We start from the raw sequence: 18,176 nt of genomic DNA on the forward strand, positions 1-18,176 counted from the left end.
GTGAGCCCTGAGGCTGTAATTGCAATTTTAATTAATTTTTTAATAGCAAGGGCAGACACTCAGAGTCCTGAAGTCTGGGAAAAAGGAAGGAAGGAATTTCCAGGTGGAAACTTAGGACCTAAACATGTAAGGGAGGGCAGATTGGGCTACTTCTGCCTTATCTTTGTACCATCACGTGCCAAAGCCTGCAGGCATTTCCAGAACCGTGTTGCCTGCTTCAAATTTCCAGTTATTCCAGTGGAGGTAAAGGAAGACTCATCAGGGGCTTCCAGTTGGAGAGTGATTTTGATCATTGCTGGTCCCTGCTGACAGACATCCTTGGGCAGACCTGGAGTGGGAGCACTGGGGGTGGTGGCCACAAGGGTGGTGACAGAGGCTGGTCTGTATCATGGGGCTGCCTGCTCTCCTCTGGCAGCGATCCTGGCCAGAGGGTTTGCCTGCCAGAGACAGTCCTCTCCAGAGGCTGAGGAGCAAGGATTAAGGCTGGACAAGCCGGCTGAGTTTTAAACAGAGCAAAGCATTTTAAAACTCACAGGGAAATGTCCTACGTGTCTGTAAGTATCATTCCTTGCTCCTATTTGCAAGGATTTTTCAAAGCCATTTTTATCCTTTATTCCTCCCAGAGAGAGGGAAGGGGAAAAAAAAGCAATTATAGATCCGAAGTTTCTTGGATAAATACCATTCCAGCAACCTCTTTTTTTCCCCTTTATGGTCAATTTTCTAAGTGTCATGGTTCAACAGGACCCTGCAGCACAATGAGCCTGCCTGTGCTTTCAATGAATCTTTTCTTCTGGCATAATGAGATTAAAAAGGAAGGGAAAGATGAGAGGAAAAATAACCTCATTCTCAACCTGATTTTTGGAGTATTTGGAGCAAGGGGAGGTTCATTCTTTACATCTGACTCTGCCTAGACTTCAAAACAGCATTTAAATTCTCTATGAAGCAATTTTGTAAAAATTCATTTTATTTATTCACCTAGTTGGAAGTCACTTTATTTTAACTCCCCACAGAAATGAGCTGCAAGGCACCGGAATGCTTTTCCTGGCCTGGGCATGTTACCAAAGGCAGGTCTCTGCTTTGTTTATAACCATATGCTAACTAAAATGAGTTAATTACTGAGCATCTTACTGTGTGAGGAAATGTTGGTTCACCGAGCTGATAGTGCTAAGGATGGGATAACAAGAAGGAGTCAGTCACTTCAGTGACTGTCACAGTATGTCCTCCTCTACCAACTAGGACAGAGCTGGGGCTACTCAAGGAACATCCTTATCCTCCTCAAGAAGTTGGCAAACTTACAGTGAACTTTTACCGTCCTGAGATGACTCTATACCTTAAAGGATAATGTGAGGAAGGGTATCCCTACCCAAACGGCCACTGGGGAGCTCACGTCTGTGCAGAAGTGTTTTGCAGACGCTGCAAAATCTAATGCGCACGTGCAAAAGGGATTTTGGGTCATCCTGATGAATATGTCAGCCCAGGTGGAGTTACGGATTAGGTAGAGGAATAATGAGAATCTTTCATGTATAAATAATGGGTGACTGTCCCTGGTAAGGTGTGCCAGATCTGTGGATTTCCACCTAGCACCCAACGTCGAATAAAGCAGTATCTCCTCTCTAAACTACCTTTGGTTTCGAGAGCTTTTGTTTCAGGTAACAGGCAAACCTCTCATGTGGGTTTCAAAGCAAGCTCCAGGGACCAGAGCAGATTTCAGTGAGATGGAAAAGGTCAGAATTAAGGACTTATGCTTTTTTTTTTTTTTTTCTCTGCTTTTTCTTTTTGTCAGTGCTTCCAGCTTCTGTACAGTCAACAGATTTTGTCCGGGAATGTCTTGAATCTATTTTTTATCCCAAAAAGCAAAAAAAAAATAAAATCAAGAAACTCCCAATCCTGCGTAGTCTCAGCTCCAGCAGCTGATCTCCTCTCACTTTCGTATCACAGTGCTCCGCTACAGCCTGAGACTTTCTGCAAGCAACTGATGCAGAGTTCAACCCAGCACACATCTGCATGGGGCTATCATCACTGGGAGCTTTTAAAAACACTGTAAGAAAATGAAAGAACTCAATTAAAATAATTAAATTAATTGCTGTAATCTACACCGCTTTTCCTCTGGATTTTGATTCTCCTCTGTGCAAGCAGGGCTGGCAGGGAAGCGTGACACCCCGCCCCCAGGCCAGCTGAGGAGGCTGGGGCGATGCAGGGCTTCCTGCAGGAAGAGGGAACACGGTGTGTTTTGCTTGGTCTTAACCCTGCTGCATCTTTGGCAGCGATTCCTTGCAAGTTTTTCACAAAGCTTGTGCAATCACCACAGCTGCCTGGAGTTTCAGAACAACATTTGCCATTTGCAAGCTCAGGGTACTCGCTCTGGATGTCATCTCCAAACACACCGAAGATCAAGAAGTTATTGGAAGTGGTCAACTTGGATTTACCAAGGGTAAATCACACTTGACCAATCTGATAGCCTTCTATGACGTTATAACTGGATGGCTGGATGAGGGGAGAGCAGCAGATGTCATCTACCTTGACTTCAACAAGGCTTTTGACACTGTCTCCCATAACATCCTCATTAGAAAATTAAGGAAGTGTGGGCTAGATGAGGGGGCAGTGAGGTGGATTGAGAGCTGGCTGTGTGACAGAACTCAGAGGGTTGTAATTAATGGAGCAGGGTCAAGTTGGAGGCCTGTAACCAGCGGTGTCCCCCAGGGGTCAATACTCAGCCCAGTCCTGTTCAACATATTCATCAATGACCTGGACGAGGGGACAGAGTGTACCCTCAGCAAGTTTGCTGATGATACCAAACTGGGAGGGCTGGCTGACACTCCAGAGGGCTGTGCCGCCATCCAGCGTGACCTGAACAGGCTGGAGAGCTGGGCAGAGAAGAACCTAATGAGGTTCAACAAAGGCAAATGTAGGGTCCTGCACCTGGGGAGGAAGAACCCCAGGCACCAATATAGCTTAGGGATGGATCTTCTGGAAAGCACTACTGAGGAGAAGGATCTGGGAGTCCTGGTGGACAGCAAACTTTCCATGAGCCAGCAATGTGCCCTTGTGGCCAAGAGGGCCAATGGGATCCTGGGCTGCATTGGGAAGAGTGTGGCCAGTAGGTTGAGGGAGGTCATTCTCCCCCTCTGCTCTGCCCTGGTGAGGCCACAACTGGAATACTGCATCCAGTTCTGGGCTTCCCAGTTCCACAGAGGCAGGGAACTACTGGAGAGAGTCCAGCGTAGGGCAACTAAGATGATTAAGGGATTAGAGCATGTCCCTTATGAGGAAAGGCTGAGAGAGCTGGGGCTCTTTAGCCTGGAGAAGAGAAGGCTGAGGGGAGACCTTATCTATGTTTACAAGTACCTAAAGGGTGGGTTGAAGGAGGATGGAGCTGGACTCTTTTCGGTGGTTTCCAGTGATAGGACAAGGGACAACGGGCACAAGCTGTAACATAGGAAGTTCCACTCAAATATGAGGAAAAACTTCTTTACAGTGAGGGTGACAGAGCCCTGGAACAGGCTGCCCAGGGAGGTCGTGGAGTCCCCTTCTCTGGAGATCTTCAAGCCCCGCCTGGATGCTTCCCTGAGTGATGTGCTCTGGGCAACCCTGCTTTAGCAGGGGAGTTGGACTAGGTGATCTCTAAAGGTCCCTTCCAACTCTGACCATTCCGTGATTCCGTGAGATGCGACCGTCTCTCTAGAATGCCACTGCTGCCCAGAGTGGTCCTGATGAATTTGTCAGCCCAGGTGGAGTCAGCCCACTGATGAGACACAAACATCCACAGCACAGAGGCAGACAAATGTATTTGTAGTTTGATTTCAGAGGGGATCAGAAAAGAGACTGTTGTGTCTCAGGAAGGATAAACATAAGCACCAATCGGCTCTGAAATGCTGCCAAAGGGAGGGTGGTACAGAGACACAAAGGGACTGTAGCAAAGTATGTCCCAAGGCACTGATGTATCCCAAACTGCTGCCACAAAATCCCTGTTTTCACCCTTCTGCCTTCCCTGTACAGAGCACAACCCTCGCACCCAGCTGCGAATACCCCTGCTCAGCCACAGTGCCACCACTAACATTTGCAGGCGAGAGCAGCTGGCAATTTCAAATTGAGTGCACTGACCTTCACACTTTCTTCCTTGGTCCTTTAAATCCTCGGGTGGCACCTTGTCCAAAGCAAATTGTGGATGGGATCCTGGAAAGGGAGAAGACAGGCTTTAATACACATTAATGCCCCACCTCTCACAAGATCAGCAGGATGCTTTATACCTTGTACAGCATTTCAAGCTCCCACTCTGGGAAGAATCATAGAATCACAGAATGGTTAGAGTTGGAAGGGACCTTAAAGATCATCTAGTTCCAACCCCCCTGCCCTGAGCAGGGACAACTCCCACCAGACCAGGTTGCTCAAAGCCCCATGTATCAGAGGAGCAGGACATGTAAATTAGCAAGGTGTAATTCAAAAAATGGGTGAAATACTAGTCTGCTTTCCCATTTATTCTGCACATTTAATTTATGTTCTGGAGGCCTCTCCTCTCTTTATAACAGGGTGTAAGGTGTTACAAAATGCCACTGGGAAGTTGCAGTGGGTTGTTGCGGAAGCATACGATTGTGATGAAGAGGAGAGCAGAAGCAGCAGTAAAAGCGTGGCCTTTTCAGCATCACATTTTCCTTTTGGCCTGCAGCATCACATTGAATTCAAGGGATGGTTTCTTTCTGGTTTATAAGCCGTTACACTGGACAAAGCAGTGGAGTTTAAAATGTCACTCGCTTATGGACAGGATTTTGTCAGGCAGATCATGACATACAAAAGCAGACCCAACTGGCTGTAGTGCACTAAGAGTGCTTTCAGACTCCACAACTCCTTAGAAAGCCCTGAAACAGCAACACCCTCCTTGTTTCACAGAGGCAGAGTGAAACGCTGATGCCAGCAAAAGAGGGAGCCGAAGACAGAAGGGGGTTTTCCGGTGTGATTGTGGGCTCATTGTTCTGCTTCCAGACGGCCAGCATGTCACAGATGCGGGAAAATCAAAACACAAGAATCCCTTTGCTAACTGGAATGCTTCAGGCAAAAGCATATGCTGAGAGATTATTAAAATGATGAAAAAAATTACACCCATCTGGGTGCTGGGAAGAGGGTAGTGACCTTTTGATGGCTACCTCGTATCTTGTACAGGTTATACAGCACACGATGAGGGGGATTTCAAAAGTCAAGCCAACATTAGGCAATTCAGTTCCAAGATTTTGTTAAGACTTTATGTAAAAAAAAACACAAAAAAAAAACCCAACCCAGAAAAAACATCAGTGTGGCTCTGGCCTGATCTGCAAAACCTAGGATTCAGAATAGTATGTTCACCTTTCACCTGCTTTATTTGTGTCTTGTCCTGTGACTGCATGGGAGAGCACAGACAGCTACATTGAAAAGCGCCAGCACAGCCCCAAGTCAGCTCAGATGGGAAAGTGTTAAAAAGCAGGAACAAAACTTGTTTCGAGTATTTTAGGGCAGAGGTCTTATCTTCAGACCCACACCATTCTGCAGTACCCTGGGAAGAGATCATAAGTGGGCAGACTAACAGAAGCTTATTGACACGGCTTTCACGGTGTATGCACACTCTGTCCTTCCTTACGCTTTCCTCTTTTAAAACATACATGGAAATCCTACCTCTTCTATCTTCAACATAGAAACACCCTGAGCCATGCTGCACTAGGGACTGGAAAATGCAATTAAGATGATATGGTCCCAGCCCCAGAAATTTTTGCCTGTGGAGGCCAACAGTACAGACCTGGATTTATAGTGCCGTTTCTCTGGCACCTCAGGGCCGGGGCTGGCTGCAGGCTGAGGGATCTCCATGTTCTCACTGGGCCCTATTTCTATGGGGTCCACTGGGAATGGCTCCGATGTCTCCATGCTCACATCCATTGGCATGCCATCATTCTGCTTGATAGGAGAGCTCACGTGCTTGGGACCACTGCAGAGAGAAAATTTTACATCCTTTCACAGCAGCAGCCACATATGCCCAGAGCAAAAGAAATTAAAAGGTATTTCATGATGAAAAAGGTCAAGTCCAACTTGGGTGAGTTACTACATGGAGGCACTACATGGGCTGTGCAACCCACCAGGAGAGGCCAAAAGGCTGCTGGAGAGCTGCGTGATAGGCTTGTACGAGTTTCTACCTTAAATATTCAGGGTTACAGAATTGCAGAACAGTAGGAGTTGGAAGGGAGCTTCCAAGATCATCTAGTCCAACCCCCAGGGCTGCCAAAGCAGAGTCACCCAGAGCAGGTTGGACAGGTTGGCTTTGAGTATCTCCAGAGGAGACTCCACACCCTCTCTGGGCAGCCTGTTCCAGGACTCTTCCACCCTCAAAGGAAATAAGTTTTTCCTCATGTTGAGATGGAATTTCCTGTGTTCCAGTTTGTGCCCGTTACCCCTTGTCCTGTCACTGGGCACCACTGAAAAGAGTGTGGCCCCATCCTCTTGACACCCACCCTTTAAACACTGATGAGGTCCCCTCTCAGTCTTCTCTTCTCCAGGCTAAACGGACCCAGGTCTCTCAGCCTTTCCTCATGAGAGACATGCTCCAGTCCCTTGATCATCTTTGTAGCCCTTTGCTGGACTCTCTCCAGCACTTCCCCGTCTCTCTTGAACTGGGGAGCCCAGAACTGGACACAGTGCTCCAGATGGGGCCTCCCCAGGGCAGAATAGAGGGGGAGGATGACCTCCCTCGACCTGCTGACCATGCTCTCTTTAATGCACCCCAGGAGACCATTGGCCTTCTTGGCCACAAGGGCACGTTGCTGGCTCATGGTCAACTTGTTGTCCACCAGGACTCCCAGGTCCCTCTCTGCATTACAGCACACAGCTCTGTCCCCAAGTTCTTTTCTTCAGTCCATAAAGCGCAACTCATTCAACAGGCTCAGAGGGTTCAGGCCAGGCTACCCAAGCAAGCTTTGAAAGACTCCACAGACCCAGTCCCCTGACCCTTTGGGCACCATCCAACTCTACCAGGTGAGAAATTTTTTCTTCATTCCATCACCCAGGTTTCTGTTAAACAACATGCTATTAATCCCTGTGGTGAAAGCAGTGCTTGAAATGAGTAGCCAGCCGAGAAAGCCATTTGCCAGACTTACAAAGCTTCCCTCTGCTCTCCATGGAGTTTTGGAGAACGGGAATATTGCAAGGGTTGGAGAGAAAAGCAGGAAACGTGCATAAAGTGACGCAGAGAGATGCCGGACTTTGTGTTTACACTTGAGACAGCATGAAGGAAGCAAAGCCTGAAGCCATACAAGGAGAGAAATACAATGTGTTTCAACACTAAGATAAAGTAAATCATTGCCACAGAAAGACTTGCAAGTTTACCTTTTCTTACAAGCAGCAGAAAACATAATTTCTAAGCCTCTGCTTGCTTACTCTGGAAAGGGAGCACGACAGCAGAGAAGCACAACATCAGCTCTATAGGGGAAAAGCAGTTGTGCTATTGCAGTTCTGCGGTTACCTTTGGGCTTTCTTTGGTCTATCAAACCGAAAGTCAGCAGGATAAAGGTGAACAGTGACCAAGTGATCCTTCCTGTCCTTGCTGCTCTTGAACTTCTCCACACAGCCTTCTACCAAACACTTGTACTGAAAGGTAGGTGGGGTGCAGGGGAGGGGGAAGAAAAAAAAGACACAATTGGAAAAGGCAAGTGGTGTCAGCTGGGGACATGGGTGCCTTCCCTGAAGGGTGCCAGACCACGCTGTGCACACCAACCAGAAGTAAAAGGCTGGGCACAGCAACTCACCATGTTTTGCTTCTCTGCCATTATCTGGAAAAGTGAGTCATGCCACTCCAAGATGTGAATATCCAAGAGATGCCCCGATGGAAAGGAGCGCTTGCAGAAGCAGCAGACGTTCCTGTGCAGCGTGTTGTAGTGGTGCTCGTAGCCCTCCAGTGTATCAAAGACCTGGCAGCACCCAGAGATGTGGCAACTGAATTCAGACACCCTGCAGGGAAATTAGGACATCCATGACATAAATTAAATTAGAACCTTAACTTAAGCGGCATATATCCCTCTAGATGACTTTATTTATTTATGGCATTTTTTTTGTGAATAATACTTAAATTAAATGAAAGGTGCAATGGAATGAAGATTACAATGGTACTAGCAGTTGGAAACTCTTATTTGCCATTATGGCTTGAGCATCGTATATATTATTGTCCTCTGAAGTGGTGCTTCAATTAAGTATAAACACCAAGCAGCAATGATAGAAATAAGCTCTTTGACCTTAAAGACACAGTTGTGGATTAAAACTTTGCACCAACAGCTTCTCTGGGAAACCTGTTCCAGTGTCTCACGACCCTCACAGTCAAGATATCTAATAATCAAATTAGATATCTTCCTGATATCTAATCTAAATCTATCGTCTTCCAGTTTGAAGCCATTACCCCTTGACCTACCACTACATGCCCGTAAAAAGTCCCTCTCCAGCTTCCTTGTAGGCCCCATTTAGGTACTAGAAGGGGCTCTAAAGTCTCCCCAGAGCCTTCTCTTCTCCGGGCTGAACCCCCCCAACTCTCTCAGCCTGTCCTCACAGCAGAAGTGCTCCAGCCTTCTGATCACCTTCGTGATCACCTTCACCTCCTCTGGACCCGCTCTAACAGGTCCATGTCATTCTTATATTGGGGGCTCTAGAGCTGGATGCAGTACTCTTGGTGGGGTCTCACCAGAGTAGATGAGTAGAATCAAAATGTTTTGCAATGCGCCCGTGCCTTCTCCCTTTTAACTTATTTATCCTTCTCAGCTGCTAAAGTCAACAGACAAGAGGAACAGCACCCATCCCAGTCTCGCACCCACACAACGCGAGTTACCAGGGCTCAGTGCCACATGCTGATATGAAAAGGAGCAGGACATACAAACTAAGAGGCACACCTGCCACCACCATGCTGGGGCAGTACGTAGACCCTGCCTCACTTACTTGGGTCTCTCCGCCACCTCCCCGAGGCTGGTGAGGACACCCTGGAGGTAGAGGTGCCTGTGAACGTCCCCATCCTAGGAGAGGAGGAGAGAGAGAGGCTGTGGGCTGTCAGGCCGGCCTCCACAGAGCAAACCCTTCTTCTCCACAGAAACAGGCCGTGCTGAGGAAAGGCTCTGAGGGAGCACAGCCGTTGTCCAGACCAGGGCCCGGAGGCCCAGGCCCGAGGCGGGCTCTGAGGGAGCACGGACGTTGTCTTTCCACACAGACCAGTCCCGGGGGCCCAGGCCCGAGGGGGCTCGCCCGGTGGGGGAAGGCAGCCCCTCACCTCCAGGAGCGGGTGGTGGGGGCCAAGGCGGAGGCAGCGGGGGGCGAAGGCGAAGGGGGAAGACGGCGGGGTGATGGCCAGGGGCGGCGGGGTGATGGCCAGGGGCGGCGGGACGGGCGGCGTTCCCCGCAGTCGGCGGCGCAGGCCGGCCGGCAGCGGCAGCATGGCGCGGCGCTCTGCTCGCGCGGCGACGCGCACTTCCTGGCGCCCAGTGGTGCGCACTTCCGGGTGACGGGCACTTGGGGCCGGGCAGGTAAGGGACGGGAGAGGGTTGAGGCGTAGCCCGGAGCTGCTGCGGGGGCCGGGGAAGGTCCAGGGGCCCTGGGTGAACGGCGGTGGGGCAGAGGGATCCGCCGTAGGCGTCTTCCGCTCCCAGCAGGGCCGTTGCCGCAGCTGGTCACTGGGGGCCGTGTCCGGGCGAATCGAGGCATCTCCCGCCGCTCGGGGCCTGGTCCCAGGGATGCCCCACTTGTTTCCGGCCTGTTTCCTTGGGGCCGGCCGGGGTTTCCCGTGGTGCAGCTTGTATCGGTGCCTTTGGGACTCTCGTTCCAAGCAGAGTCTGGCCCCGCAGCCTCTGGGGCCCGTTTGGGCAGGAGGAGACGCTTTTGGGTCTGGCTGAGTAAGACCAGCTCCCCCAGCCTCTCCTTTTGCAAGAAAGACAGGGAACTACTGGAGAGAGTCCAGTGGAGGGCTACGAAGGTGATCAAGGGACTGGAGCACCTCTCTTATGAGGAAAGGCTGAGAGACCTGGGGCTGCTCAGTCTGGAGAAGACTGAGAGGGGATCTCATCAATGCTTATCAGTATCTAAAGGGCGGGTGTCCGATGCTTGCAGAAATCCCTTCCAGCCTAAATGATTCAATGATTTTGCAAACAAAAAGTATGTTCATATACTTGATATTCTGCATCTGTACAGGGTGTCACATTAAACTCTGTACTTGCATGATGCCTCAACCAGACTCTTACTTCTGCAGCTATTATTTAAGTAGCTTTGCAGACTTTGGTGCTTCGCCATTAATAAAATGGGCAGTAGAATATAAAGACCCCTAAACTTGGAAAAACTGCTTTTTAGTAACTTCAGAAGCAGTGGTACAGTTAGGCTGCTGAAGCCAGTGATTTCAGCTGTATCTGCAGTCTTTCAGTACACAAACCACCACTTCTTACGACAACTCATTAATTTTTCCACCATCAGTGTGATTTTGAGATTGAAAAACCCTCTGCTGGCTCACTTATATTCAAGGTAGAGTTTGTACCAGTGTAGTTAAATCACAATATTTACCAGTATGTTACATCACAATATGTAGCAGTATAGTTAAAGCACAATAACATGTATCTCTTTTTTGCTTACTTTCTCCCCTTACATGTATTTCTTTATTCAAGTCAAATATTTTAGCATGCTCTCAAGCCTCATAATGTAGTCAAGAAATGTTGTTTGTGTGGGTATATTTTCATTTGCAGCAGTAAAACAATAACTTACTGCCTTTGTGTCTGCATCCCATGCAGCTTGTAGCCTCAGGTAGGAGTATGAGTGAGTTCCGCATTCACCACGATGTCAATGAGTTGCTTAGTCTGCTGCGCATTCACGGCGGGGAAGGAGCCGAAGTCTACATCGATCTTCTGCAGAAAAATCGAACACCTTATGTTACCACGACTGTCTCTGCACACAGCGCGAAGGTAGGCGTCAACGTACTGTAATCACAGCTGAGATGCATTTCAGACCTTATGAGGGGAGCAGCAGGACTCCTGAGGCTGCGTGCTTCCTTTGCAATTGTAGATAGAGGTTCTGTCAGCGCACAGTCCTTCCTAAGGAGAAATTCCAGATAAATATTCCTCGGCGTTATTTCTCTTGGGCAGTGATGTGAACTACCTGTTCCTTACCCTGCTCTTCTGTGAGTTAACTTGACTTCTGTGGGTGCAGAGCTGGACACATATTGGGAGGGGTAATGGCTGTCCCAAGTTTTTCTGAGAATAACAGTGAAATCATGTGGGAATTGGTAAAAAAAAAAAGGGGGTAATCTGATTTGGAATCTCAATTTTGGGTATAATGTAGAAAGATTATATCAAGGAAAAGGTAAAAATCCTTGTATCTTGGAGAGATTGGTGGAAGAACATGAGAAGGATTTTTAGAACAGAATGAGGGGAAGTTTAAAGGAGCTTATTTTGTGCCTGTGATGGTTGTTTCAAAATTTAACTTCCTCTGGAGGAATAAAACAAATGAAAAATAGTAACGGTTTGAAATGTGATTATATGAACAATACCTGACTTTTTTTCTGAGTATCACCCAGGTATTGGGGATTAAAGCCTGATACTCTCATGACTGGACTTACTTCTGTGGCCATACTGCTTTTCATTGTCATTTTTAAAAGCAAGCCATCAGTCAAGCTATAAGAGCTAGAAAATTGCTAACTCTCTGAAAATTCAGATCTTTGTAGCCTGAACTGCATGTTTTCACTAATTTCAGTCTTAAGCATCATTTACATTGATAGCTACAGTTCATAGACTTGTAGAAAGATGTAAGTAGAAGGCATAGCTGGAGACCCGCAGTCCAACACCTTGTCTGCAGGAGGGTGAACATCACAGCTACAGCAGACTGCTTAGCTGCATTTTGAAGATCTCCAGGAGATTCTTCCATTTCTCTGGCTATGGCCAGGGTCACCTCTGTCTTCAGAAAAGACGGTTTCCAGTTGTGGGACAGCTAGGTTTTCCATGTCGTGATTTGTGGCAGTGCCTGTGGTGCTTTTGCTGTGCCCCTCGGAGCAGGGTCTGTAACCCTTTTGGGCAATGGGCAGCACACCCCACCATCTCCATGGCTCAGTACAGTTTGCCGATGTCTCTCTTGCTAGTGGGGCCCCCAAAGTGGACCCAGTGTCCAGATGTGGCTTCATCAATGCCAAATCCCTTAAACCTGCTGATACAAAATTATATTGCTTCAGACTGAGCATGTGCAAAGCGAGCCCTGCTACAGTTCTTGTGCTTACCTTCATCTGTTCTCTCCTGCAGTCCCTTCTCCATCACCTGAAGTGCTAGGACCCCGACTTTCCTCCAGCATTTGTTAGTAGGAGACCAATGCTGCAGCATTCAGTCCAGAAGTCATTTCCTGAAGTACTTTGGCGGCAGCAGCAGCCTGCACCTTGTCTCCATCTTTGCATAAATCTCCTCTTTTGGATGCTTTGATAATAATGTACATGACAGTGAGACATTCTTTGATGATTATGGCCTGTTAGAGAGGGATGGGATCCACCTGACTAGAAGGGGCAAGGAATCTTTGGCAGCAGGCTGACCAACGTGGTGAAGTGGGCTTTAAACTGAAGGACTTGGGGGGTGGGGTCCAGGATGGCAACACTTAAGCCAATGTAGCCAACTGGGAAATAAGCCAGGCCTTAGCTGACTCCCAAGACGAGATCCAGAAGGCCAACTACCTGAGGGGTGTGAATGGCTGTGGTGGATCCTCTTGCTCCCCTCCAGGGAAACCCTCACGCTCGATTGCCTCTCTGGAATGCGTGTGCACCACCACATGCAGCATGGGGCATAAACAGGAAGAACTAGAGATCTGTGTGCGGTCGCAGGGCCATGATCTCATTGCAATTACAGAGACATGGTGGGATAGCTTGCATGACTGGAATGCTGTCATGGATGGCTACCTACCTACTTTTTAGGAAAGACAGACCAGTGGGGCGTGGTGGTCCTATGTGCAAGAGCAACTGGAATGTAGCGAGCTCTGCCTAGGAGTGGACAAAGAACGTGTTGAGAGCTTGTGGATAAGAATTAAGGGGCAGGCCAATATGAGTGACACTGTTGTGGGTGTTTACTACAGACCACCAGAACAGGAAGAGGGAGTCGATGAGGCCTGTTACAGACAGCTAGAAATAGCCTCACAATCACAGCCCCTGGTTCTCATGGGGGACTTCAGCTACTCTGACATTTGCTGGAAAGACAACACAGACAGGCATGCACAGTCCCGAAGATTTCTGCAGAGCATTGATGTTGACTTCTTGACACAGGTGGTGGAGGAGCCAACAAGGACAGGTGCTCTGCTGGACCTTTTACTGACAAATAAAAAGCTCTGGTTGAGGATGTGAAGGTCGGGGTAGCCTTGGCTGCAGTGACCATGAGATGGCGAAGTTCAGGATCCTGCGTGGAAGAAGCAGGGCAAAAAGTAGAACTACAACCCTGAACTTCAGGAGAGCTGACTTTGGCCTCTTCAAAGACCTACTTCGAGGAATTCCATGGGCTAAGGCTCTAGAAGGAAGGGAGGTGCAAGAGACCTGGTTAATATTTAAGCACCACTTCTTCCAAGCTCAAGATTGGTGCATCCCTAGGAGCAAGAAATCAGGCAAAGGAGGCAGGAAACCTCATAGATGAACAGAGAGCTTGATGGGGCCAGATTCTTCTCAGTGGTGCCTGGTGACAGGACAAGGGGTAACGGACACAAGCTGCAACACGGGAATTTCCGTCTTAACATGAGGAAAAACTTCCTTTGAGGGTGCCAGAGCCATGGAACAGGCTGCCCATAGAGGTGGTGGAGTCTCCTTCTCTGGAGACATTCAAAACCCACCTGTATGCAACCTGCTCTGGGTGACCCTGCTTTGGCAGGGGGGTTGGACTAGATGATCTCGGAAGGTCTCTTCCAACCCCTACTATTCTGTGACTCAGTGTGATTCTGTGATTAAACATTTAATATTAATGTGGTGTTTTACAGGTAAAAATAGCAGAGTTTTCTCAAACTCCTGAAGATTTTTTAAAGAAGTACGATGAGCTGAAGTCTAAAAATACAAGACATCTAGATTCTCTAGTTTATCTACTATCAAAACTCACGGAAGACAGAGAGGTTTGTTTATCCTTTAGAACTGTATGTGTTACAAGTATTCAGCAGTAGCAACAATGCAGTGATTTCAAGTATAACACGCTTTCTGGTGACAATGTTCATCGAAATGCGTTGAAACCAACAGATAACCAATTCTAGCATTTTCTTAATTGTTAAAGCACTACTGAGAATTACACTCCTTGATATAAACCACTAAGACATGGGAAACTGGGACAGAAAGACCCGTGGTCTGATTCAGCACAGCTGTCTTATGGTCATAAGGGTTTTTTTGCTTTAGCGTGTGCTATTCAGCATTCACAAAATCTTTTCTTTTTTTTTTGTGAATGTACAGACACTCCAATATTTGCAACAAAATGCTAAAGAAAGGGCAGAACTTGCAGGAACTGCAGCAACCAGTGGCAGCACAAATTTTTCCATTCCCTCTACTTCCAAGATATCTCTACAGGAGCTCGAGGAGCTACGCAAGCAGCTGGGCAGTGTCACAGCCAACTCCAGTGTACAGCAGGTACTGTTTTCCCAGGCTATGGGCACAAAATCTTTCCTTTCTGCTTGTGGGTGTAGCTGTGTTCTTAACTTTTATCATCTAGTGGAGTTATAAATGTTCCTTTTTTATGCAGATAGTCTAAATTCTCTCTCAATATTTTCTAGTCAGATTATATTAAATTTTTGTGCTATTCTTAATAAAAGTTTGGCTTTTTTCTTTTTAAGTTAGTTAAGGTAAGTCCAACTTAGGCCATTACAGTTCTAACTGGTGGGTGTTAATGTAATTTCATTTTCCCATTTCAAACAACCACTTGAAGCTGCGCTGACTTTTCCTTTTCTGCCTGTGGCAATGCTTGCTCGGGAGCTCAGCAGCCATTGTGGTGTGTCCCCATCCTTGCTAGGAGTTCTGCTCTCTCGGATAATGCGAGTACAGTGCCTCACATAACCATTCATCACACACGTTTTTCACACAGCCATTCCCTCTACTTAGCTATTTGAGATCCTGAAATAAATGCTGCAAAGTGACCCCAAAGACAAAAAAGAAGAAAAAAACCTGCTGTAGAAGTAAACTGTATCATTGCAAGACACAGGCTTAGAAAACAGTTAAGCAAGTGTCTCATTATCAGTAGGCCAGGAGGTAGGAAGTGCAAAAGGGCGATTACTTAAATCCAAAATTTTATGTCCTGTGATCATTTCTATAAATAACTATTGTGATGGGTTGACCTTCGCTAGCCACTCTATTACTCTTCCTGCTCAACAGGACAGGAAGGAATAAAATATGACAAAAAGCTTGTGGGTCAAGATAAGGGCATTTTGGCTACAAAAGGCACAGGAGCAACTGTGTATGGACAGTTATTTGGACAGAGGTGAAAAGGTGCTAAGTGGGGAGAAGGGGAAGAAGAAAAGATGCTCAGAGGTCTGTAGCAAGTGAGCAACTGGACAACGTGCAAATGCATCCATTTAAAATTTTGCAGCTTACTTTTGTCCCAGAGGTTTGTTTCTGTTCTGCCTTCTGATGACTGGTCAATAAAATCTTAACAGGGGACAAGCCTCCAGTCTCTGAATGCAACTCTTTCTGAGGATGCCGCCTGCTTGTGTATGCTCAGAAATCACACGCTGGCGTCGTCTCTATCTGCAGTCTATGTTGTGGCAGTCCCACGTCCTCACTCAGTGGAGGCATATCTATGTCTTGTTAGTGCACAGCATCTATCTGCCTTGGTGAGGTGTGTGCTTCACTCAGCTGTCTTGGCCACATGGAAGCATTCACTTACATGGTGTGTCAGGGAATCACAGAGTGATATGGGGTTGGAAGGGACCTCTGGAGAACACCTAGTCCAACCTGCCTGCCAGAGCAGGTCCACCTAGAACAGATTGCCCAGGAACGTGTCCAGGCGGGTTTGTCCTACCAGCCTTTGCTGTTGAGTTCCCTAGCTGTGGCCGTATAATGTGGTTTATTGCCTATGCTGCTTCTCAGCAGATGTGCTCTTACTCTTTCTGTGGCAGTGGCTGAGCAGAGCTAACACCTTCCAGGGAACACCCTTCTGTGAAGATGATTGCAGTAGATCTGCTGCCAACTGGAGAGTTTGCTGTGATGGTCAGATCACTTCAGGCCATCAACGGCTAGAGGAATGGGCCCTCCATGTTCAGTGTTTTGGGACATGTGCAGGTTTTTTCAGCTTGAAGGGCTGTACATGCATGTGCACATCCTAAACAGAGAGTTCAACACTCTCCCCCTTTCAGGCAATGATGAAACCAGCCTTGTTCCATGTACCATGTGAAATAAGTGTCTGCACAGACTGTTTGCCTGACTTATGCAAAACCTTCATAGATGATCTGAGTCAAGTGCTTGATTTAGATCACAAAGGGAAGATGAATTTCCACTAAAATAACTGATCTTTCTAATAGGATTTATGTGCAGACTTGCTAAAAGAGGAAGTAAGAGTAAGTGGTGTTCCCTGGGATGTGCAGCTCACAACCAAAGGAATTAAAACGGCAACACAAGCCAAATAAAGAGATTTGTGCATCCCTGCTGCTCCATTTATACTTTCTTCAGACTTAAAGAGCTGAAACTCTTTCAGGTGCGTGGGGCCTTTGTGTCAGTAGAGCTGTATCAACTCACACAGCTGAAATCTCTTTACCCAGAGTTTCCACTAGAGCCACTTCCCAAGAGGACTGTCAAGTAGCCATAATAATTGCAATTGATTTGTTTCTCTATCTCTTTTCTAGAAGCCAGGTTGTGCACTGGCACAAGCCCTGGAGTGATTCTTACATGGACACAAGGGTCTTACTTGAGCAACTGTATTTGTGATGCTTGTGGTACCATCTTCATTCAGCAGGCATGGAGGATAGCTGCCAGAGTTTCCACAGATTCGTTGCAGCACTGGTGGGAGGAATCGCTGGGGTTGTCCAGTCCAGCCCCACTCTCACAGCAGAAAAGTCCCCCCCACACACTAGATTAGGGCAGCTGGTATCTTGTGCATCTGAGTCCTGCAGCCTACAAGGAGGGAGATACCCCATCTCCCTGCTGACCCTCTGTGGCTGCTCCCCCTCTGCAGGAAGAAGTGTCTCTTCCTGCCCAATCTCAATATCCCAAGAGGCAACTTTTGTCAATGGCCGCCTGAACCTCCTGCCACTGCTGAGAGGAGCTTGACTTCACCCTTCAGCTTGGTACTTGTCCTTCCTGTAGTTGCAGGCTGCTCCTACACCTTCTGTTGGCCAGACCCAGCAAAGCGCAGCTGCCTCCACCGCTCCTCCTTGGTCATGTGCTCTAGGTCCAGTGTATGCCCACTGCTGCCCATCTTCCCTTGCACCAGGGCTGTAGTCCAGGAGCGGTTGGCATTCATTGAGCACCAAGGTGAGCTCTTCCTCTACCTTGATGGATGTGGAAGATGTCAGATGCAGGTTCATCAGCATGATACTGGCAAACTGCCCCCTTACCACATGGGCTTTTAAGTACCAGGCTGACACCTGACGGCCACATTTTCAGTCCTGGGAGTTTTATCCAGGCTGTCATTGAAGGCTGTAATGACAACAATCTAAATTTTACATTGCAGAGAGAAGGTGATTCGTGCCTCTGAGACATGTGCTTTGTCACTGGTGCCACAAGTGCTGTGCCATCTGCTCTGTGATTACTTGGCAGTGTCAGATCATCCAGTGATCTTCCAGTGATTGGAGTTGCTGCTTGGATCAGTTTTGGCCCAAGAATTATTGAGATGGTAAAACTTAGGTGTTCCCTTTCATGTAGTTATGCCTTTTATAGGGCCATGAAGATCATCAGGGGGCTGGAGCCCCTCTGCTGTGAGGACAGGCTGAGAGAGTTGGAGTTGTTCAGCCTGGAGAAGAGAAGGCTCTGGGGAGACCTTATGGCAGCAGCCTTCCAGTACCTGAAGGGGGCCTACAGGAGAGATGGGGAGGGACTCTTTACCAGGGAGTGGAGCAGTAGGACATGGGGTAACAGTTTAAACTGAAAGACAGTAAATTTAGACTAGATGCTCTAGTATACACAGTAAGAAATTCCTTACTGGGAGGGTGGCGAGACACTGGAACAGGTTGCCCAGAGAAGCTGTGGATGCCCCATCCCTGGAGGGGTTCAAGACCAGGCTGGATGGGGCTTT

The 18,176-nt window shown here is 47.8% G+C and overlaps 2 protein-coding genes across 2 annotated transcripts in view; one reads left to right on the forward strand and one right to left on the reverse strand.

Moving 5' to 3' along the window:
* Positions 1-949: 949 nt before the first annotated feature.
* On the reverse strand, positions 950-9,446 carry ZNF511 (zinc finger protein 511). Its single transcript, XM_074154961.1, has 7 exons — positions 9,257-9,446; positions 8,932-9,005; positions 7,758-7,959; positions 7,475-7,599; positions 5,762-5,947; positions 4,102-4,173; positions 950-2,038 (listed from the first exon to the last, which is right to left on the reverse strand). Exons 1-6 carry the CDS (start codon positions 9,419-9,421, stop codon positions 4,104-4,106), a joined length of 822 nt encoding a protein of 273 aa, XP_074011062.1. The 5' UTR covers positions 9,422-9,446; the 3' UTR covers positions 950-2,038; positions 4,102-4,103.
* Positions 9,447-10,759: 1,313 nt separating this feature from the next.
* Positions 10,760-18,176, forward strand: part of TUBGCP2 (tubulin gamma complex component 2) — a 39,784-nt gene continuing 32,367 nt past the window's right edge. The window contains exons 1-3 of the mRNA XM_074154842.1: positions 10,760-10,928; positions 13,954-14,082; positions 14,411-14,584. Of these exons, the coding sequence (XP_074010943.1) occupies positions 10,779-10,928; positions 13,954-14,082; positions 14,411-14,584 (453 nt within the window). The 5' untranslated portion in view covers positions 10,760-10,778. The remainder of the gene's footprint in view (positions 10,929-13,953; positions 14,083-14,410; positions 14,585-18,176) is intronic.

The sequence above is a fragment of the Numenius arquata genome, chromosome 10 (assembly GCF_964106895.1).
Source record: "Numenius arquata chromosome 10, bNumArq3.hap1.1, whole genome shotgun sequence".
Taxonomy (NCBI): Eukaryota; Metazoa; Chordata; class Aves; order Charadriiformes; family Scolopacidae; genus Numenius; species Numenius arquata.